General features: G+C 37.4%; 1 protein-coding gene across 1 annotated transcript in view; it reads left to right on the top strand.

Moving 5' to 3' along the window:
- The window catches only part of LOC136864939 (ubiquitin carboxyl-terminal hydrolase 22-like), a 168797-nt gene that overhangs the window by 90033 nt on the left and 54887 nt on the right, over positions 1 to 23877 (top strand). The window contains exon 6 of the mRNA XM_068226463.1: positions 19969 to 20242. Coding sequence (XP_068082564.1) covers positions 19969 to 20242 — 274 coding nt within the window. The remainder of the gene's footprint in view (positions 1 to 19968; positions 20243 to 23877) is intronic.

Genomic DNA, 23877 nt, shown 5'->3' with positions numbered 1-23877 from the left:
AAAGGCGCCAAGATTTTGAAGTACAAACAACAGTGCGTAATGTAATACCATGGAGCATTATTGTAATAATGCGGACATTATATGAAACAGGAGTGGGGGATATACACCCATGGGTCGTTAATGACCTGGCGGGCATATATGGGTTCTGCATTGCCATTTGTCACCCCCCTTTTTGGCAGGTAATTTAAAGCACATATAAATCGAAGTAATAAACTTGAAGGAACATATGTCAACCGATAAGACATGAATTATAACATCGCAAGTTTCGAAAACACACACATGGCTAGAAACAAAGATAAGCAGGATTATCAACATGACAACTAGAGAAAGGATGCGGGAAAGTGGACTTGGATCCCTAAGAGGATGTAATCTTACATGACCTTGTAGGAAAAAAGACGTGCAAGCGGTTACCCTTCAATCTGCATTTACTAACACAATAAGAAAATTTAACATAATTGAACAACAGTAATTTAAAATGAAGTAACATGATCAATAAAGAATAGCAAAAGAGAACAAACCGTGGGGTTCCTATATATGGTTCTTCGGAATACCAAAATTTTATATTATAATTTCATCTCCACAAGAATCATCTGCACAGCAACAAATAGTAAAATATTAAGATTACATTTAAGAAAATGAGATCAACTTCTGCAATTAAAATTTACAAGGAAAATAGAAAAGGAGATTTACAGTCTATTACATTTAATTTACAGGGAAAATTGACAAGGAATATAAAATCTAATGCAGAGGCCTTTAGAGTTGCTGCCTTCCTAATATACATCAGTAAGGGATGCATAGCTCCAAACAGCGTACATTAAATTGAAGCAGGACTACGGGAGGCAACCCCGGATAGAAAATTGAATTTTACATGACGCAATTAAAAAAGTTAATGAAAGGGATTTGCCTCCAAAATAAAAAGGTATGCCTAGCTGATGAGCTAATACATTACAAAACAAAACAGCAAAAACTAAGGTCTAAGGTAAACTCCAAAGCAAATAAACTTACATGCTAATTTAAAGTTCGAGAAAAGGAAACATGCTTACCCTGAGGTTGCTGGATTCACTGACGGGACCACACCCGAAGTGCGTCCGACTGTGAGGACGTATGAAAACCAAAGATGCGGAGAAGAGCCCTGCTCCTTCCGAGGAGCCAAAGGCTGGAAATTGAGAAACATGCAAACAGCCAATCAGGGAAGCTTACTACAATTCGACTCAAAATTTTCACCAATGAAGAAGGTCGTTATTGGGACCAATTACCAAATATAGACAAATTCTAGAGGTTTCGATTGTGAAACACAGTGATTTTGTTATCGAAGCCTCCATGTGGCAAATACTGAGTGATTCAAAATGTTGTTTAACAGATTGCAAGTTACAACAAGCACAACTACAGGAGATTTCAAACACCAAAATAATTATTCCATTCTACCAACAATCATAATGATTAAATAAATATAATTAAATCTTTCTTATGAGTCTTGAAAACATTATTAAGACTCACATACAAAACAAATGTTTCATTGACTTCTTTGAAAATGTCTTTGTATGTTCCTTTGTTTTTGCAATGTCAATTTTTACAAAATTTTAGAATAATGACAAGACGAAAATTAAATGAACACATCTTGATAAACTGACATTTTCCACATTATTGATGTCCCACCACTGGCAAAATCCTCCACCTCCCAATTTTGAGCTCTGCTTGACTATTAAATTATAAACAAGTTAAATTAAATGGAGGTGTTAACTGGAGGTCCGAAATCTGTGGCAACAAAATGATTCCAACACATAGCACCCACATCTTGATCCAGTTCTCACTAGGAATATCTATTTGAACCAGACCGTCCTAAGCTCGACCATAGGTATTGCTGTCCATAGGTTTGCTGACATCAGCCACCTGCCAACACGGTATCCCTCTTCAGTCCACCATTGTCTCCAACAAAGCTTCATTTAGCTCACTGGAGTAGTGAACTCATAGTGAACAAATAGTAAAGCATGGCCCAGTACCGAGCAACTGCCACCACCAGGAACTTCGAGTCACTGCACTCTCAGGTCAGATGCAAACTGGTGAGGAATTCATAATGCCCCTTCCAACAGGCACAGCAGGTTCCGTGGATGGACCAGGTTATTGTAATCACTGGAACAGAGATCAGTCTGCAGCTGAAAAGTAAGTTATAAAGGAAAAGCCATAGATCTCCTATCCAGAAGAGTCTTTAAAGAGCCGTACTCTGAAGGATGAGTTTTCTGTTTTCTTGAATAACTATAACTAGACTAGAGAAACTGTTGGCTCAAAATTCTGTATGGAGAGGATAACCTCACACACAATGTCTTCGAGAACTCCAAACCCCTCCCCCCAGGGAAAGCATGTTTAATAATTTACAAAAATAAAGAACCAAATAAAATAAAGGAAAGTTTATCAGAGTTTACCTTAATTAAAAGTTTTTCACATAAAATCCCTAGTTATGAAAAGGAATGAAGATCTTAATCTTACCCAAACTACTTTATATTAAATTATACCTAGCATGGTCATAAACGACCATCCTTATTACAACTAAAACAAATCCTAATTAACCTATAAAATGTTCAATATAGCCAACCAGATTTTCCCCCCCCAAAATTTGCTTATAACTAAGATTCCTTATAACTACATGAAATTCTTAAATGATTTCTAAAGTATCATCTCATAACTAGGGGATCTTGATCTGAGACAAATGAATGTGACTGATCCTCTTCTTCTCAGGATCACTGACTAATAATGACACAGGGGTTAGAAATATCAACATTGTGAAGGGACCTCGAAATATGGGGGCTAACTTACTAATGACATGGTCCACAGCACTGTTGAAAGGGTGAGTTTTTACATAAACCTGGTCACCCACAGATAGATTGTGCGGTCTTCGACTGTGATTACAGTTACGTTGAACTTTAGCGTAAGAAACTTTCAAGTTTTTACGTGCATGGAGCCAAGCAGCATGGATCATTCCTTGATTTGCAACATCAGGTAGAAGATTGTTAATGGAGCGCAGATTAGAAAGTGGAGAATTGGGGGTGAACGCTAGCATCAATGAGGCAGCAGTTTGCTTATGACTTTAATGTACGGCAGTGTTGAAAGCAAATGATAACCAATTAAGTGATGAATCCCACAGAATGGTAGGCAATAAGAGCAGATCTAAGATTTTGATTGACTCTTTCAGCATAATTAGGTCTTGGATAATAAGGAGTAGTAGTTACATGAGAAATTGATAAATCAAAACAGAAATTGCTGAATTGCACAGAGGTAAAAGCTCTGGCGTCACTCACCAAAAATTGACAGAGTCCAAATGAAGAAAAGATCTATTTCAAACAAGAAATAGTAGTATTAGCATTAGCCATATGAGTTGGGAACAGCCACATCAAATGTGTGATGCATCAACACACACAATTATGAAACGATGGCCACTCCGTGATCATGGGAAGGGACCGGTGTAATCAGTGAATAATCTCTCCATAGGGCAAGAAGCTTGCTCAGATTATAGCAGACCTAGGTGAGTATTAGGAGCAGGTTTACTAATATTACAAGTTTTGCAAGATTTGACAAAAGTACACATTTCACCATCCATGGATTCCCAAATAAAATGTTTATGGATTTTCTCCCTAGTTTTGATCACACCAAGATGTCCAACGACAGGGGATTCATGGAAATATTTAAAAAGAGCAAGGACCAAGTTAGCTGGAACAAAAATTTTGGGGTCTTTGTGACCACGATCAGGACAACACAGAACACCATTCTTAAGGACATAATGTTTGACATGTTCACCAGACTTAAACCTGTCAATAATAGCCTTTAATTCAGCATCCTCTTCGTGATGTTTACCAATATCTTTGAAAAGAAAAGGGGAATTAGTGAGAACTACACTAACAAAGGCCAAAACTTGTTCAGGAGAGGGATCTGCAGGTTCTGATTGAGGATCAGAACTGCCAGGGTAGAACATCCTACTGAGACTATCAGCAACAGTGTTTTCAGTGCCACATATGTGATGAGCTTCAGGTTGAAAAGCTGAGGTGTGTACTGCCCAACATGCAAGACAACCAGTCCTCGGTTTGGCCAATACCCAACTCATTGCCTGATTCTCCATTTCAAGATCAAAAGGTAGATATTGAAGGTACATTCTAAACCTTTCTAAAGAGAAAATAACAGCCAAGGCTTCTAATTCATAGATCGAATCAGCAGGATTTAGACTACGGGGAGCATAAGAAATTGGATGACATCCCTCATCGAATTCCTGAAGGAGAACACCAGATATGCCTGTAGTTGAGGTATTGGTTTGCAGAATGAAATGTTTAGAAAAATCTGGCGTAGCCAGCACAGGAGCGTTACACAAGGCAGATTTCAGGTCATAGAAACTTCAAATTGGGCATCACTCCACTCAAATTAGGCATTTTTTTCTCAATGCATTTAATGGGGTTGCACTTTCAGCAAAATTGGGGATGAATTTACGGAAGAAATTGACCATGCCAACAAACCTAGCTGCAGCTCTGACATCTTTGGGGGTTGGAAAATTTTGAATAGCTGCAGTACAAGATTGGTCAATAGAGACACTTTTCTCAGACACAATATGCTCTAAGAAGGACATCTGGGGTTGTGTGAAGGTAACTTTACTAGCCTTAAGGGTTAGCCCTGCTTTACAGGGTCTTTCAAAGACTTCAATGAGATGAACAAGGTGCTCTTCAAAGGTTTCACTACAAATAACTAAATCGTCCAAATAATTAAAACAAATTTGAATTTAATGTCTGACAAAACATTATCTAGCAATGGAGTAAGTACAGCTGAGCACTTGGTTAGCCCAAAAGAGATGCATTCAAATTCATATAGGTTCCAATCAGTAGCAAAAGCAGTGAGGTGCTTGGATTCCTCAGCAAGAGATATCTGATAATATGCCTGATTCAAATCAAAAGTGGTAAAAGTTTTGGCTTTACCAAACCAAGAGAACCAAGAGTGCAAGTCAGGAAGAGGAACAGATTGAAGTACAACTCTTTTATTGAGCATCCCATAATCCACGACAGGCCTAAAACCATCCTGTGGTTTATGGACAACGAATATGGGAAACGAATAAGCAGTTTTAGAGGGACGTATTAAATCATCAGCAAGCATTTGATCGATAATAGCCCTAAGGGCTTTCATCTTGGGAGGCGACAACCGATACGGAGGAGAACAAATAGGTACTTTGTTAGTGACTTCCATTTGGTATTCCAAAATATTGGTTACACCTAACTTATCAGAAAATACATCAGGAAATTTATCACAAAGATTCTGAAGTTGGTTGGTCTGATCATCAGGCAGATGACAAAAGAAAAAAGCTTTGGGTTTACCCGTGTCTTCAGAAACAGCATTGACATGACAAGGAAGAATAGGGGAACGATTACACAATGTAAATATTCTAACGGAAAATTTAAACTGGAACTCATTGTTCTGAAGGTCCAAAATCATACCAGTTTTGGCAATAAAATTTGCACCCAAAATGAAAGTACAAGATAAATCTTTCTCTACTAGCACTGGCATTTTCCACGTGAAATTACGAATTCTTATTTTGACGTCCAGATGTCCAATCACATTCAAGGAATTAGATACATTTTACATCATGTTATACAGTTAACCTAAAGGACATATTTTCCTGAAGAATGGATTTTCTTCAGAAGTTTCTCATTTTGCTTCAAGTAATTGAAAAACTCAAAGCAACTGTATTTTAGATTGACTTTGGTAAGCAACAATGCTTTCAGCATTCCAACTTTTAATTGTTTTTATTCTGATGTCCATATTTTGTTCATACTTGCAAAAACTCTCTCTACAGGTGCATTAGTACCTGGCAAGGATAACCCAAATTCTACAACCTTAGAAGAAGTACTGAATGATAGTTTTTGAGAACAGAAATACTGAAACATTTCTACCCATCTAGGATGGGCTTCTTTTCCTTCATTATTCTATTGAATGATATTGTCTGCAGTAGCAAATTGCTTAACATAAACAAATTCACTGAAAATAGCATTATCATGAACATTTGATTCTCCAGATACAATTTTAATCTTAGGTATACATATTTCAACATCATTCCATTTCAGGACATTGTTAAGCAAGATCCATTCAAATATCTTATATACTTTAAATCTGTCAGTCCAGATTTTTAAGTACTGAATACATGAATCATAGAAACTATTAGCAATTTTTTTGTATATCCTCTACTTTCACCTTACCCTCATCTTGTAGTTCATGCAAAGCACATTTTACAACATCTGGGATAAAATTGTTCTCCTTTCTCTGAGTTATATTTACTTTCAACATACAAAGTGCCATGGCTACTTCAACTCCTGTTGTTAACTCACCTTCTACTTGGAGAACTGCCTAGTGGAAAGTTGTAGCTTGGATGTGCAGAAAAAGAAGAACAATTTTCTCCAATGGGTTTTCAAGAAAATCTTTCATTATCATTGGACATTTTTCCTGACTCAGAAAATATGACCTCAGTCCCTCAAAAATACCAAGAACTCTTCCATGTTACTATAACCTAACAATTTCCTGTACTCAATCTCAGCAAAATTGCAGAAATCCTTTAGTGATTCTACTCTAATAGTGTATGAGTGAAAATGGTAATATATTTTGTGAATAACAAGTTCTGCATCGATAGGTAAACAATCAGTAGCAGTCTTAATTGTGTTATGCACTATATGTGCTGCACATCTAACGCCAAGGATTTCACGATGTAATTACATCCTAAGTTTGTGGAAAATATTTCTGGATCCCTTATGGGCTGCCCCACCAAAATTACAATTTGTATTGTCACCAGAGAATGCAATTTTCTTGTTGTTAAGATTGTTTTTTGCAAACACATCAATCAGATAATCGGTAACAATATCTGCTTTTTCGCCAGGACGTTCATCAATTTCCAAAATTTGAACATGGACACCCTGTAGTGGTAAAAAGTATCTAACCATAACAGGAAAAAATATTTTTCTCCCTATGATTAGAAGCATCTCTAAACACTGTAACAAATCTGACTTCATTCAATTCCTTCTGCAGTATTTCATCAGAATGAGGTGCAAGTACGTTCACAACAATGGCTTCGCACTTTGTTCGACCGCAAGAGAATTTCTGTTCAAACCAATTTCTTATTAGTTTCGAAGCAGTCATTTGAGCAAAAGCTATGATTTTCTTCAACCATGTGGTGAGTCCAGGCTCCTTCAATTGCAGCCAAGAGCAGTTCACGGTCTGTTGCTGAAGTTGGCCGAAAAAATGAAGTTACACTTTTGGATGACGATGCCTCGATTTCTGCATTTTTATGCTTCCTTGATTTTGGATGTTGTTCAGTGTCGCTTTTCCCTCCATGGGACACAGATAATTCGGTGTTACAAATGGTGCAACGAACATGACAATCACAATCGGTCAGTGTTTTCTTTATGAACGTGTACCTACGATAGAAAATAAGTATTTGTTGATCTATACATAATTACTGGGAGTTGAATTGCATTAAATTTGCTATAAATTCTAAGTTAATACGGCACTTACCTTTCTTGCAATGCAGTAGTGAACATAAATTTTTGTTTCGGCATCTTTAATCCTGCATCATACGACAATTCAACTGCTGTTGTTGAGAGAATTAACCAGGGACTTGCTTCAAGCAAGGAAAACAAATGCAGGCAGAGTAGCAGGGTTGCCATATTTGTTGTTGCTCGTAACGAATAATGTCACAGCCTCCTATATTCCTTCTTTACTCTTAGCTAGCTTAGTTGTTATGGACATAGAAACAGTTACCTTGCCATACACAAATTTCAGTATGTAAATTTAAAATATTACGTTGACGAAAATAGACTAAAATTAAAATTCATTTTCTAACAAAATGGGACAAAGAGGCGTCCCAACAAAATCTATCAGGACACCGGGACAACAGGTTGAAAAATGGTACTGTCCTGTTCAAAACGGGATGTCTGGTCACTTTAATTTATCAAGATGTGATCATTTAATTTTTTATTGTCATTATTCTAAAATGTTGTAAAAATTGCAATGGCAAAAACAAAGGAACATTCAAAGCCTTTTTCGAAGAAGTCAGTGAAACTTTTGTTTTGTATGTAAGTGTTAATAAGGTTTTCAGGACTCATAAGAAAGACATTTAATTATATTTATTTAATTGTTATGGTTGTTGGTAGAAAGAATTATTATTTTGGTATTTCAAATCTCCTGTAGTTGTGCTTGTTGTAACTTGCAATCTGTTAAACAACATTTTGTATCACCCTGTATTTGCCATGTGGAGGCTTCGTTAATGAAATCACTGCATTTTGCAATCAAAACCTCTAGAATTTGTCTATATTTGGTATTATGTTTTAATTGGTCAGAGTAACGACTTTCTTCATTGGCGAAAATTTTGGGTCGAATTGTAGTAAGCTTCTCCAATCGGCTGTTTGCGTGTTTCTCAATTTCCAGCCTTTGGCTCCCCGGACTATTAGTCTGTTTTCGTCAACGTAATATTTTAAATTATTATACATACTGAAATTTGTGTATGGCAAGGTAACTGTTTCTATGTCCATAACAACTCTTGTCCACGTCTTTGGTTTTTGTATGTCCTCCCGGTTGGACACTTTTCGGTTGTGGTCCCATCAGCGGCTCCAGCAACCTCAGGGTAAGCATGATTCCTTTTCTCGAACTTTAAATTAACATATAAATTTATTCACTTTGGGGTTTGCCTTAGACCTTGGTTTTTGCCGTTTTGTTTTGTAATGCATTAGCTGGTCAGCTAGGCATACCTTTTTATTTTGGAGGCAATTCCCTTTCATTAACTCTTTTAACTGTGTCATGTAAAATTTAATTTTCCATTCGGGGTTGCCTCCCGTAGTCCTGCTTCAATTTAATGTACGCTGTTTGGAGCTATGCCTCTCTCACTGATGTGTATTAGGAAGGCAGCAACTCTAAAGGCCTCTGCATTAACTTTATATTCCTTGTCAATTTTTCTTGTAAAACAATGTAATAGTCTGTAAATCTCCTTTTCTATTTTCCTCTCAGTATTAATTACTGCGTTGATGGGGTGAAAGTTCCTTTTGGGGATCATTGTAAATACCTAGGAAAGATCTTCATTGGGGTAATCACATAAATATTATTGTAAATAAAGGGTACTGATCTCTGAACATGGTTATGAGAGTATTTAGGGGTTCTAGTAAGGATGTAAAGGAGAGAGCATATTTGTCTCTGGTGAGACCCCAACTAGAGTATGGTTCCAGTGTATGGGACCCTTACCAGGATTACTTGATTCAGGAACTGGAAAAAATCCAAAGAAAAGCAGTTCGATTTGTTCTGGGTGATTTCCGACAAAAGAGTAGCGTTACAAAAAATGTTGCAAAGTTTGGGCTGGGAAGACTTGGGAGAAAGGAGACGAGCTGCTCGACTAAGTGGTATGTTCCATGCTGTCAGTGGAGAGATGGCGTGGGAGGACATCAGTAGACGAATAAGTTTGGATGGTATCCTTAGAAGTAAGAAAGATCACAATATGAAGATAAAGTTGGAATTCAAGAGGACAAATTGGGGGCAAACATTATTTTATAGGAAGGGGAGTTAGGGATTGGAATACCTAACTTACCAAGGGAGATGTTCAATACATTTCCAATTTCTTTGCAATCATTTAAGAAAAGGCTAGTAAAACAACAGATAGGGAATCTGCCACCTGGGCGACTGCCCTAAATGCAGATCACTAGTGATTGATACTGACACTGCGGATCCATTTATGTCAGCATTCAGCCCCATTACAATGGGGGTGGAGGGTAAGAATGGTAATGAAGAAAATGTCCAAACTGGCCAATATTTGTGTTGAATCCACTTTTTTGGGGGTCGCAAGGCTGGTTGGTGACAGTCTCAATGACAGTTTAAATCATGTACATCGTATCTATATTGATATGAGAAAATACACATAGTTATCACTTATTATTTTTTTGAAAGGATCAAATACTTCCCAGTCAATTTGAGCTTCCACAGGGACAAAGCTTTACTCAAAATTGAATAATCTGAAACGTGAAATCAAACACATCTAAATAACTCTAGAACTAAATTATAGATCGTAAAGTATTAATCTACATCTCAATAAGGAAATCTATAAATAATCATTTCACACATAATTAACAGGTAATACATATCTTAAAGGTAAAAATTTAAAAACTATCTGGGCATCACCACGTACTACAGCTTGTAAGGGTATAAATGTAACTTGGAACATTGGTCAGGATAATAAAGTTTGTAAATGACTTGTCCTTACTACAGTTAGTGCATCTTCATTACAATCAATTATTTCCAGAATTGCATCCACTGTAGAAAGTTACGGAATGATGATAACACCTCGAAGTCAAAATGCATGGTCATATCGCAATCACCAAAACAACTCCACTTAATGTTTCACAATACAAGATCAAACAAGTCAAAACATTTACCTGTCTCAGCCAGAAAATAACAATCTAAGATCGCTTTTATGCATAGGAAGTTACTGTGTAGGAATAAACTCAGTCTATTCCTTCGTATAAGGTTCCTACATGCATTTGTTTGAACTGTTCTATTGTATGCCCCAGGAACATGGGCGATGAACAAAAGTGGTTTAAAGTACCTTGTGGCCTTCTGAAATGTGGCTTTTCCATAGGAGTGTTAAAGTTTCATGAATAGAAAAGGTGACACATACCTAGGTACTGCACAGAATAAATCAGAAGAGATCTCTCATACAAATGATTCACAAAAGGTGTCTTTCTTGGTGGGTCCACACCTTACACCATTCTCAGCTGATGACATTTATTGTGGAGGGACTCATTAACAGAATGTGACCTAAAAGATCATGATATATGCATACCTCAAGCAGATCCCCTTGGGGAATGTGCCATAAAAGTGAATAGTCGTTCCGCTGCAAGATTTGTTTCCGCCTGACAAGTGAAGGTTGCTCCTGGCGGCTGTACACAAACAGTAGATTCTTGGCACAGGAAGGAAAAAGTCTGACAATGGAATCCCAATTTTTTACCTTTGCTATGCCTTTTGCGAATGAATAAATAAATAAAATGAATTATTCACCTCTTTGCTTAATTGGAACATGAATAATATAAAAGTTGACAGGAAAAAAAAACAGTCTCCACATGGCGAGTCGAACCCACGACCATCGGGTTACCTGTCCAAACTCTTACCGCCACGCCGACTACTGCTCGGCGTGTGCGCTAATGTATGTGGCTTCGCTTATATGGTGCGAGAGCCGCGTCAACATTTATATTTTTATTTTTATTTTCTATACAATTGGCCATCTGGAGTTCCCACTTCGGGTACTTTTATTTCTAGCCAGGCCCTGCATGTTCTATAAATTTGAGCAAAATCGGTGGTGACGAGTAGGGAATGTCCCCTTGTCAGATCTAGAGAAGACACATGACAGAGTGACAAGGAAATGATATTAGCCAAACTGATGGATTATGTTATTAAGGGTAATTATTACAAGCAATCAAAAATGTTTTATTTTGACAAATAGGCTGCAGTGAGAATTGAGTTCTTGGTTCAAGGTACTTACAGGGGTTAGGCAAGGCTGTGTTCTTTTACCTTTGTTAGTCATAGTTTACATGAATCATATGCTTGAAGGTTTAAAGTGGCAGGGAGTGATTCAGTTAGGAAGACTTGATCTTAATGGCAGCCTGTGCTGAAAGCCTGCAAACTAATATCTCGTGACCTGATTAGATGTATAGTGAGGATATTATGAAAATGAACATTTCCAAGTCTAAAGTGATGTCAGTAAGAAAGAAATGTAAGAGAATTGAATGTCATGTTGGAAATAGAAAACTGGAACAGGTAGATTATTTCAAGTATTTAGGATGTGTTTTCTCCCAGAATGGTAGTATAGTAAATGAAACTGAATCAAGATGCAGCAAAGCTAATGCAGCAAGCTCGCACTTGCAATCAATGGCCTTCTGTAAGAAAGAAGTAAGCTCCCAGATGAAACCATCTTTATACCAGTCTCTTTTTCAAACAGACTGTGTGTATGGGAATGAAAACTGTGTGGTCTTAGGATATATTATGTACAAGAAAAAAGTAACAGACGTGAACATTGCAAGAATGATTGCTGGAACAAACAGGAGGGAACAATAGCAAGAGGGTACTCGGAATGAGGAGATAAGTTACGAATGACCACAATAGATGAAGCCGTACACAAAAACCGGGTTCAGTGGTGGTACCATGTGTGGTGAATTGAGGACGACAGTTTTCTTAGAAGAATAATGGACTCTGTCATGGAGGGTAAGAAAAGTAGAGGAAGGCTAAAGTGCCAGATGGTTAGACTTGGTTTTGAATCTTTTATGATTAAGGTGATATGGAAACTAAACAAAGTCACAGATCTAGTTAGGGGATTTTGGAGGCATTTAGTTAATTCAAGGAGGCTTACAGACTGAATGCTGAAAGGCGTAACACTAATGAAGAAGTGTTGAGTGAGATAATTTCTGTGGTTAGCACAGTTGCCAACCGCATCACAAAACTTGAGAGCGACCAATGGTGGGATTAGGATAGGTACTATGTCAATGAGAAGACTGTGGTTTCATGCCATTGATATGGCCTCTATATTCAGGCATATGCACAAATACAGGTCCATTAAACTGGAGTGTGGTTTTCATATTTGTGTGTTTCAAATATGAAATGCAGATTCACACAAATACATTAATTCAAACCAAGAATACTGCATTTTTCATGTTATATTTCTCCGAGGAGAGCCAAGGTGGCTCAGGGGGCAGCATGCCGTCCTCTCACCACTGGGTTCCGTGGTTCAAATCCGAGTTGCTCCATGTGAAATTTGTGCTGGACAAAGTAGAGGCATGACAGGTTTTTATCCAGGTACTCCAGTTTTCCCTGTCATCTTTCATTCCAGCAACACTCTCCAATATAATTTCATTTCATCTCTCAATCATTAATCATTGCCCCAGAGAAGTGCAGCACGCTTCAGCAGTCGGCACAATTCCTATCCTCGCCACTAGATGGGGGCTTCATTCTTTCCTTTCCTGTCCCTGTCAAATGACTGGAAACTGACTGTGGATTTTCATTCCATTTAATTTCTCTGAGGTAACATATTCCCAAAATTCTTCTTTTAAGAACAAATCATACCAGAACGTTTACTATCTCATTCTCAAGAGATGCGTTAGCCATGGGTAGACTGTACTGATTTTCCCTGCAATGTTCTTTGAGTCTGTCTTGTCTAAATACAAAAGAAATATACATACATCCAAAAAAGTTATGCATCAATCAGCAAACAGAACTTCAAAGGCATTCTTTACAATGTTGAAGTGGTTCTTCAAAAGCAATGCATCTTCCAGTTTATTGACAACCAAAACCAAACAAATCACTTTGACTGTAAGCTAACAGGTAAGCCCATTGTTCAGCAACCTCATGCATGGCATGGAATGGCATGCTGCCCACATGTTCATTTTCCCACTAATGGTGTAGTTTATTCCATTCTTCAGTAGCAAACCTGTGCAATTCTTAGATTTTGTGGTGGGGCAGGACGTGTTTGGACAGCTCGTTTCATTTGATCCCAAGCATGTTCTGTAGGATTCATCAGGGAAACATTAAGGCGAATCCAATCAGACAATACCAGTACAATTGATTCAATCGTTGAAGATGCCTACGCGATGGATGTGGAAGTTGCCATCCATAAATATGAATTTCCCCCTGAAATACTGATGAAAAGTTTAATGATGAGGTGAAGAATGTATTGGGGAATGTTGAGTGTGCCCTGGATGCACAACAATGGCATCCAACGCCCCCAAATGATGTCACTCCACATCATCATAGATCTTCCACCTACGAAGTGTGTGAGAAAAGTAATGAGACTGATTTTATACTAACTAAAGTTTCCTGAAATTGAAACATGTCCTAAAAGGATGCCATTTTTGAACTCTGGAGAAGAATCAAAAGACTGTGACCGACCAGTTAAAAGCCATACCAGTTGAAGACTTCCAGCACTGCTAGCAAGAGTGGGAACAACGACTCCGCTGGTGTATAGCTGCCCAAGGGAACTACTTTGAAGGGGATAACATTGTTGTTTGAAAAAAATTAAAACTTTAGTTAGTATAAAATCAGTCTCATTACTTTTCTCTCACACCTCTTAGCTATACTCGATGGATGGGATGTCTCTGGCGTGCAGCATTACCAGGTGCCCGCCACACAGTGGACACTCATCGGGTATCAGACATATGCGACATTCATTTGTGAAGAGAATTTTGCGCCAATTTTCCGTAGTTCATTCTTGGTGCTTTGTGTCCATCTGTATTATTTAGCATAGTGTCTGGGTTTAACCCTCTTGGAGCCAGGAGCCGATCTGGTCGGCCGCTCCCCATCAGCTGGAAGAGGCCAGAGCTCCGCCTCCACTCTACTACTATAAAGTGCCAGGCCATTTTCAGTGGAAATACATGTATTTTAAAATTTGCGTATATCTACCGGTGTATAGCAAATCCCGGCATAAAATTTTCTACATATCGACTAAGTAGAATAAAAAACTGGTTTAGAGTGATATCAAGAGTCAAAAACGTTTCATTGTTGATTTATAGTTGTCGATAACGTCTACTTTTAGGAAGAGAAAAACATTTTCGCACTTTCTCTTTCAATATCTACTTTGAAAAAATAATTTACGATACAAAAGAATATATGTAATTATGTATTTCTAAATACAATTCTATAGAATAAATAATTTGAACGAGAAAAATAAAAGCATAAAAAATAAAAATTCAAACATATGTCACTAGTAAAAACAAGACAATTTTACTCACCGATAAAATTCGCGTATATTTATCGATGTTTGGCAAATACTGACAAGGAATTTTGTACGTGCATACAACAGAGTATTAAAATAATTCTGAATTATTAAATAAGTAAAAAAATAATAGTTGATATTATAGTTTTTTTCAGAAAAATTATTTTCTCGTTTTCGGTTGTAGTATGTATTAGAAAAATAATTTTACAATACAACAGAATTTACGAAATTAAGAAATGTATGGTACTAAAGCCCTGATTTGCTTTGACCTACTAAGCGACCGCTACTCAGTTTACGAGTTTACCTGCAGTTTGCGAGGTGAATCATGGTCAGTGAGACGGATCCTCTCAGTAATTATTCTTGGTTTTCCAGACCGGTGTCGCCATCTCACCCTCAGATATCTCATCAGTTGCAATCACTTAGGGTCACTTAAATTGAGTGAACCTCGAACCAACCCTCAGGACCAGGCAAAAATTCTTGACCTAGGCAGGAATCGAACCCATGACCTCCGGGTGAGAGGCAGGCACGCTACACTTGGCCCACGGAGACCGGCATTTAGATAATGATAGAGGACTATATGTGACTATAAAGTTTAGCAGAGAGTAAGTGAAAAGTAAATTGAAGTACGATATGGGCGGAGAATCAGACGGTGGGGCATGTTTACGTCCAAGAAGTTCCTTGAAGGAGACAGGAGTTTGAGGAATGTTGCCGGGTTCATTGGGACAAATTTCCACAAAATATTCTCCAGAGACATCATCATCATATTCGTTAACACTAGTTTCATCTACCATCATATTCAGAGTAGTTTTAGTGGCGTTAGAGACAATTAAACATCTCTTCTTTCGCTGCTGTTATTCCGCGGACGTGTCCGGTATAACTTTGTCGCTACTCTCTGAACTAAATTCCCCATCGCTATCTGATAAATCATCCTCGTTAATTTTGCATTGTTCCAAATACTGCATTAATTTATTGTCCGACTCGTTGGCTGAACGGTCAGCATACTGGCCTTCGGTTCAGAGGGTCCCGGGTTCGATTCCCGGCAGGGTCGGGGATTTTAACCTTAATTGGTTAATTCCAATGGCACGGGGCCTGGGTGTATGTGTTGTCTTCATCCTCATCACGACGCGCAGGTCGCCTACGAGCGTCAAATAGAAAGACCTGCATCTGGCGAGCCGAACCCGTTCTGGGATATCCCGGCACTAAAAGCCATACGACATTTCATTTCATTAATTTATTTTCATCAATACCTGCTGAAAAAATATCACTTGAACAGCTTGCCATTTTCCTGTCACAAATGCACTCACTGCAAGGAGCAATCTCTTACTGACCGCTTAGTGGTATTTGTAAACACTGGAAACGACTCTTGTGAAAGCTATAACACCCTCTTAGAACTGCCAAAGCAAGGTCAGGCACACAATAACGTGTAGCCCCTTTACTACGGGTTGTAACAAAAGTATGCACGTCAGTATAGGTTGCCTCAAAATTTTGTATATCACAGAATTTTAAGCCGGCCGATGTAATCGGCTCTGGCAACTTCCGACTGGATTGTGAAAGGCCGACCACATCGGCTCTGGCAATTTAAAGGGTGGGTGCTCGGACTACCGCCTGGCACCAAGAGAGTTAAGGGCCAGACCTCTCCATGGCTGTCAAGAATACAGAGAGGCGTTCTGGAGTCTGTTTCACACAGTTTGGTTGGACACATACCTCCTGGTGGCCCCCATTAAGTCATTGTTAATTATGGTGGCAGTGTGGTTGCATTTCCTTCAGCCTAGGAGTTGCAGATACTGGTCATCTACCACAATTGTTGCCATTGTGGAGCAATTCACGAACACTACCTGTGTTTTGAAAAAGATTCCAGGTGTATACCACACCACTCTGGCTCACTGCTATTCACCTTGCAAAGTTTCTTGTTGACAGTACTTGTTGATATAAAGTGGCACTCTGTGAATGATCAAACATTGATATCTGTTGTCTTGCCATCACAGAATGCCCGTACACTGATTACAAAAGTCCTACACTGTTGTCTGAATGAAGGTACACATATAACCGCTTCACAGACTTTCAATTAAATGGTTCTTGTGATAGTTTAGGCTATACACAAGTTTGTTTGCATGTTTAGACAGTTCAAGGGGCGAGGTGTTTTGCAACATGTCATATTAGGTCAAGGAGGAATGTGTTTATGGCATATATAGGTGATGCATACATTTTTGGATGTGTATTAGGTGAAACGTATTTTTGGGCTGAGTAGCTCCGAAGGTGGAGCACAGGCCTTCTGAACTCAAGTTCAGGGCTTCAATCCTAGCAGGGTCTGGTGTTATTTGAAGGAGCTTAAATACATCAGCCTCATGTTGATAGATTTAATGACATGTAGAAGAACTCCTTCACGATGAAATTCAGTCTCCTCAGCACCTCCAAAAACCATAATGTACTAGTTTGTGAGACATAAAACATATAAAATCATTGTCATTATTAACGATTAACATATAATTTATGTAGCAAGTATGTAGATGAAAGCACTACCAGATATAGGTGTCATGAATAGAACATGGCTTATTTTCTAAGAAAGCTTCTTTGATGCATAAGGTCACTTAGAATTGAATATTACAGGTTATATTTCAGACAGGTTCCATTTTGATACCAGAGACTTCAGGGATCAATTGCCAGACTTTAGTTCCTCACTTTCCTTCCTCTGCGACGGAGGGCGTGATAGTCACTGACTTCTCACCAAGGGGGCTGCAGTTCATATTATACAATTCATCATCACTGGATTGTGTACCAAAAGCCTGAGTTCAATTCCAAACCTCTCTGCAGTGCTCATAGGGAGTGAGGGCATATGGAACTCTTGATACTGATTTATTCATCGGGTGAGGATGTTAGGCATTAAGTAGACTCCTTAGGCGTTATTCGACAGGAGTCATCTATAATTCAAATATAAATGGTCCTTCATTGGAAATGATAAATTTGCCAGTTAACTCATTTTTGGTTGCCAATGTTTCATCCCAGTGTACCAATTTGGGCTCATCAGTTGGTAACTAGCACCTTAGATGTGTGGCTAGTATGCACAGTAGAGGTCATTGTGTAGGCTACTTGGAGCCGCAGACAGTGCCAATGCACTATGAGAGACTTGGTCTTTCTTACAAAAGTTGATGCCTGCTAGGCCATCAGATGATATAGATATTGATGTTGAGCATAAATGAGTTGACAAATTATTATTATTATTATTATTATTATTATTATTATTATTATTATTATTCTTTCGAATGGGCCACCAGAGGACCACGTGCCAATTTCAATTCCTTCTTCTTTGTTCTTTCCTTTTCTTCCAGTACGCTTTCATCTGTTCACTATGTTTCTTCTTTCTGTCTTCAGACCACCTTGAACCTGTCTTTTTTAATTTCCTACCTTGGAATCCTTCTATTTTCTATACTTTTTCCCGAAAGCCTTCTCTATTATTTATTTCTTCTGTTGTTATATTGTTTTTTTCTAAATCCTTTCTTACTTCATTGACCCAGCTTGTCGTTGATTTCTTACCCCACAAATATCTGAAAATCTTACTGGTTAATCTACTATCTTGCATTCAATATAAATGTCCAAAAAACATAAGTCTCCTTTTCCTCATTACATCTGATATATTTTCTATTTTTTGATATATTTCAGCATTACTTCATAATTTCCAACCTTCTGCTGTGTTTTGTGGGCCTAATATTTTCCTCATGATTCGCCTTTCTAGTATTTCTAGTTTATCTAAATTATAGTTTAATGCCAGACATTCGCTTGCATATAGGCATTCTGGCTTCACTACTGTGTTGTAATGCCTTATTTTTGCATTTTTGGATAGGCATCTTTTATTGTAGATATCTTTGGTGACACCATAAGCTCTCTCCATTTTATGTACCCTCTCCTCTACTGCAGATTTTTCTAAACCATTTTCTTGGATTATTTCCCTTAGATATTTGAATTTTTTTACCCTCTCTATTTGGCCAATATCTGTTTTCAGAAATTTTGGTGCATCCCAAATATTTGTTAAAAATTTTGTTTTTTCTGCAGAAATTCTTAAGCCAGTTCTGCTGGCGATTCTTTCTAAGACATTTACTTGGGTTATAGCAGATGTCACATTTTCAGAAAGTATTGCAAAGTCATCTGCAAATGCAGATATGAATGAGTTATCCAGGAAATTTATAATTTCCAATAAAGGAATGAATGTACTCAATTCAGGACAAATATTTCAGGTTCTCTATGGGAATCACTATCAGGAGTAGGCTATGCGCCGACACGCACGCGGTCACATACTCTTGAAGCAAGGAGTAACTTTCTCCATGACCAAAGAAGATCGCAATGATTTGAAGTGCTTGGGCATTAAAACACACGCATACAATTCACCTTCAACAACAAATTGGTTTTCGTAGTCGTTTGACAATGTTTAGAGCACCAGATTTTATAACAAAGGGTATCCTTTCCCCTCACCTTAATCGCCCTTATCTATCATGTGGCAACCATTTGAAATGAAGGGCATAAAGAGTCTCTCTTCTCGCCAACTCACTATAGTATCTGGTTGAAGAACCCCTGTCCAAGTTCAAATGTGGTTATGGTGCTGGTTAAAAAAGAAGAAAGATCTTGGACCAGAAAGTAAACTAGCAGTACAAGATGAGGAGGATCATCACTGGATTGTGTACCAAAAGCCTGAGTTCAATTCCAAACCTCTCTGCAGTGCTCATAGGGAGTGAGGGCATATGTTGCTGCTATGGACGGTCAGATGTTGCTTATCAGTGACCACCAATTTTGCACAGCAGATGTTTTTCTGTGTGTTCTGACAAGAAGTAAACCACTTTGTTGCAATATTTTAGAGAACAATAGTTAGTATACCAGTTTTCATGGTTCATTTGACATCTCAAAATTATGATTTAGTTTTATTATAATTACATGTCAGTAATGTATACTTTCATTATTGTCATTAGTTGGTATTGAGCATAGATGAGTAGACAAATTAATTTGTTTTTTACACTTATTGGTAGTTATGTAAACATTTCATTGTTACATTTATGAGACATTTTGTGTTACTAAATTGTATTTTATACCTTTCTCAGAATAATGGCTAATAACTGACTTGATGGATGTGATTTTACTTTAGTAGCAAACCATACAGTTAAAAACAAAAAATATTAAGTGTGATATTTATCATATACTTAGGGATATTATCAGTTTTTAATTATAATTTACAGTGGAGTATCAACTACAATAGACTCGTTCTGGGACATCTCTTTGGATCTTGGTGCTGCAGCCATTTCTAAGTCTAAAAATTCAAATGATCAGGGTCAGACTCAACCTCCTGAGGAGGAACCTACATCACTGGTGGACTGCCTGGAGAGATTTACTCGACCTGAACTCCTAGGATCTAGTGCAAAAATCAAGTGCAACAATTGTAAAAGCTTTCAAGAATCCACTAAACAGCTTACTATGAAGACCCTTCCAGTAGTTGTAAGCTTCCACTTTAAGGTTGGTAGTTCATCTTATTTATGAAAATTGGCCAATTGTTTTAAGTTCCTCTTATTCAATATGGGCTCTCAGTGATGTGTATGAATTACTTTTGTTGATGATAATGATGGTAATAATAATAATAATAATAATAATAATAATAATAATAATAATAATAATAATAATAATAATAATAATAATGTGAATGAATTGAAATATTAGATTTCTCTATACAGAGCCATTAAGGTCCTTGTATCTGTACATTAATTCTAGCAGAATCTCAAGATAATTGTTAATAATTAAGATAATTGTTAATTTCAGGTGTAAGAAAGAGCATTCAAATGGTTTTCAAGTTAAATTCCTTTGGTTGCTTATTACAAGAAAATTTCCTGGCATATTTTAACTAATCTTCATAATTATTTGTAATTTACCCATTCAGGAGGGGTTTGTAGGATACATATTATTTAAAAATCATGTAATGGACTGGATACTGAGATATGTAGCAGAAACCTGGACGCTAATGAAAAGACAGGAGAGTAAAATTTTCAATAAATATGATAGGAAAAACAAGAAAGAATGAAAAGGTAGAAGAGTAAAGTTTTTAAAAAGTGTGATTGGAAAGACAAGGAAGGGCAGAGAAAGAAATGAGGATTTCAGAGTGGAAATTAGAGGAAGAGCTGAGGAGAAACAGCAGTGGTGATTGCTGGAGCTCAGAAAGGGATGATGATCATGATGTTGTGCAACCAATTGGTAACAGGTCATATCTAAGCAACTAATGAGTTTCCAGTTATATTTTGTGCTTATATGTTTGTTTTATGTTCCAGCAATCTTAAACAAACTAGAAAATATTTCCTGAAAGAAAAATAATTTGGTCTCAAGCAAATGAACTGACTTAGATATGGTTGATGGGAATCTATTTCAAAATCTCTTTTCTCTGTCAGCAGTGGACTGTGGGAATAAGTTCCAGTGGCCAGTCAGTGGGAGGAAGCATGTGATCAGTGATGCTCCCCAGATGATAACGTATCCACTTCTTTTTGAGAGCATAACAATCACAGTGATGAGCACACACTCCGATGTTTATCATGAGTTTTAGTCTCTCGTACTTACAGTAAAACTGAAATGTTCTGCAATCTCTTGATGCAGCAGGAATTTTCTAATAAATTAAGAATTATATTTTTCTTTTACCATGTAATATAATCATCCTTTTTGTCAGGATTTTTTCTGCCCATTGACTCTGTGGCCCTGCTGAGTCCATATAATTTAGTTGTGGGCCATGTCCTTGTAGTTTTTTTGGTCTTCCTAGCGTGGAGAATATTGTTTACATAGGTCATCCCTTGTATGATTTCCAAAACGTATCAGTCAGTGAACTCTAAGGTAGGTGACCACCCACAGAGTTTCCTCATTGCCTGCAATTTATTGTTATCTTCTTATATCTATTTCTTCAATGGTTTTGATAATCTGTAATAATCTTTTACCTCAGTTAGGAAATTTGCCACCTGGATATATTACGATCTTCTTGCTGGCCCTTTTCCAATTGTTTTGGTTTGGCCATGTTTTACACCCTTCTTGATACCAACCCTCTGTTGTGATATGTTTTATGTATATATAACCTCAATTTAGTTTTTTTCAGAAGAGAACTCTGTATTTAATATAAGTTATGTCGTTATTAAAAGAGGATAATTTCAACTCTATTTTCTTAAAGTTTTTAGGGATTAAAGCTTGAAACTGAAATAGATGTTGATGGATTGTACAGTGATTTTTTACTTGTGTTCAAAAGAAAAGAGCATTGTTGTGAAGTACAAAAGGTAGTGAAGTGTTGTACTTAAGAAAATTATCATTAATTTACTTACTGAGGGAAATCAAATACAATAATAGTAGCTTAGCAATAATAATTAATTTCAGTGCCATCAACAGAAGCCTCTGTAGCGTGAACTTCCAGTCAGAAGCTATTATTGTGGTCATTTCGGTTATTAATTATGGTTATTTTGATAATAGTGATATGCCATATGGTAACTAAATTCAGTAGAACCTCATTAAGATATTTCTGCAGGGTACAAGAAAAGCGAACCTGTTAAGTAAGAAAACGTACTACAGTATTGAATGCACACATAAAAACTATCCAAGAGTGATATGGAAACACTTGATACGTTTTTTTTATTACATGAGTGCATTTTAGTCTTTGTATATGTGGGTACAGTGAAAGCTATATCTGCCATTTCTAAAGATGAGAGGAGAGCATTCAAAGATGTGAAAAACATTAGAACAAATACAACAACCTTCTCCACTGGAGCTTATAAAATTATAGTGTATTGAAGGTGTGAAGAGCACTAGACAATGAATATGAAAACATTTGCAGAATGAAAATATCAATGTATTATTGCAGATTACACTCTTTCTGTAACAATGTTAGTTGAAGCCTTATATTTCATACCAGCAGTTTATTAAACATTGTTTTCTGGTCATACTCTTTGATCATGAATTATCCAGAGGTTACACTCAGCTATGTGTTTATTGTAAGTTATGTCTTTAATAAAGGATGTTAATTTCAACTCGATGTTCTAAAATTGTTCGGGGATTAAAGTTTGAAAGAAAATAGATGTTGATGGATTGTATGGTGGGTCGAAACTTGAAGGTGCCAGTTTTAACATTAGTGCTACCTCTGTGCGCTTAACGGTATGGATGCCAGTCCACTTACTGAAGGATTTTAATTTTGTCTTTAGTACGCAATATCACGATTTTATCCCGTACTCGTAACTAGGCTATCACAAGGCGAATGTCCACCTCTGTAACGTACGAGTTAGCTTTATTAGCTGCCATCCTTGGGGGCCCGGGTTCGATTCCCAGTACCGCAAGAGATTTAAGAATGGCAGGAGGGCTGGTATGTGGTTGAAATGGTATGTGCAGCTCGCCTCCATTGGAGGTGTGCCTGAAAAGAGCTGTACCACCTCGGGATGAGGACACGAGTTTACTTTACAATGCAAATATGCACCACACTAGTCAACATCAAAAGATTATGTTCTTAATCCATAGGTAGGCTATCGCACGACAAATATTTGCTACCTTTCACTGTACCACTCAATACTGAATAAATTTCTAAGCTCTGAATGAATTTCTAACAGGCTCACTGGGTTTTTCAGCAATCTTGCTGCTATCCGGCAAGCAAAATTAAAATTTCCTGAAGCTAGCAGCTTGCTTCTGAAGGTGCAATTTTCCCTGTAAATTTCTGGAGTTCGAGTCCTTTTCCTGTTATCGCGCATCTTTCACCGACCTGTTCCTGTGGCAAGGGCTCATATCTGTGTTCCTTTTCTTTCACAGGGATGATATAGACCATTTTCAGGGCTATGAAACCTGTGATCATATTAAGCAGTAATAGCAAAAATTTGCGACTAGATAACTGAGGTACTTTTATGAAGATTTAATGCGGTGGGAATCAGGACTTTGAATTTACGACATGTTAAGCGAGAAAACGTGTTAATGAGGAATGCACTAACAAGGTTCCACTATAAATGATTGTCAGATCTCAAGCAGGATTTTATGGACACGCTGTATGTGGAGCTTCAAGTGAAAACAACCTTTAATATGGCGTGTAAAGACTTTTCCACTATTGTACTTAATAATAAATAATATTTCACATGTGTAGGAAGTTACAAAAATTT

This window comes from Anabrus simplex, chromosome 2 (assembly GCF_040414725.1).
Source record: "Anabrus simplex isolate iqAnaSimp1 chromosome 2, ASM4041472v1, whole genome shotgun sequence".
Classification (NCBI taxonomy): domain Eukaryota; kingdom Metazoa; phylum Arthropoda; class Insecta; order Orthoptera; family Tettigoniidae; genus Anabrus; species Anabrus simplex.
This window is presented reverse-complemented; position numbering and strand designations above follow the sequence as displayed.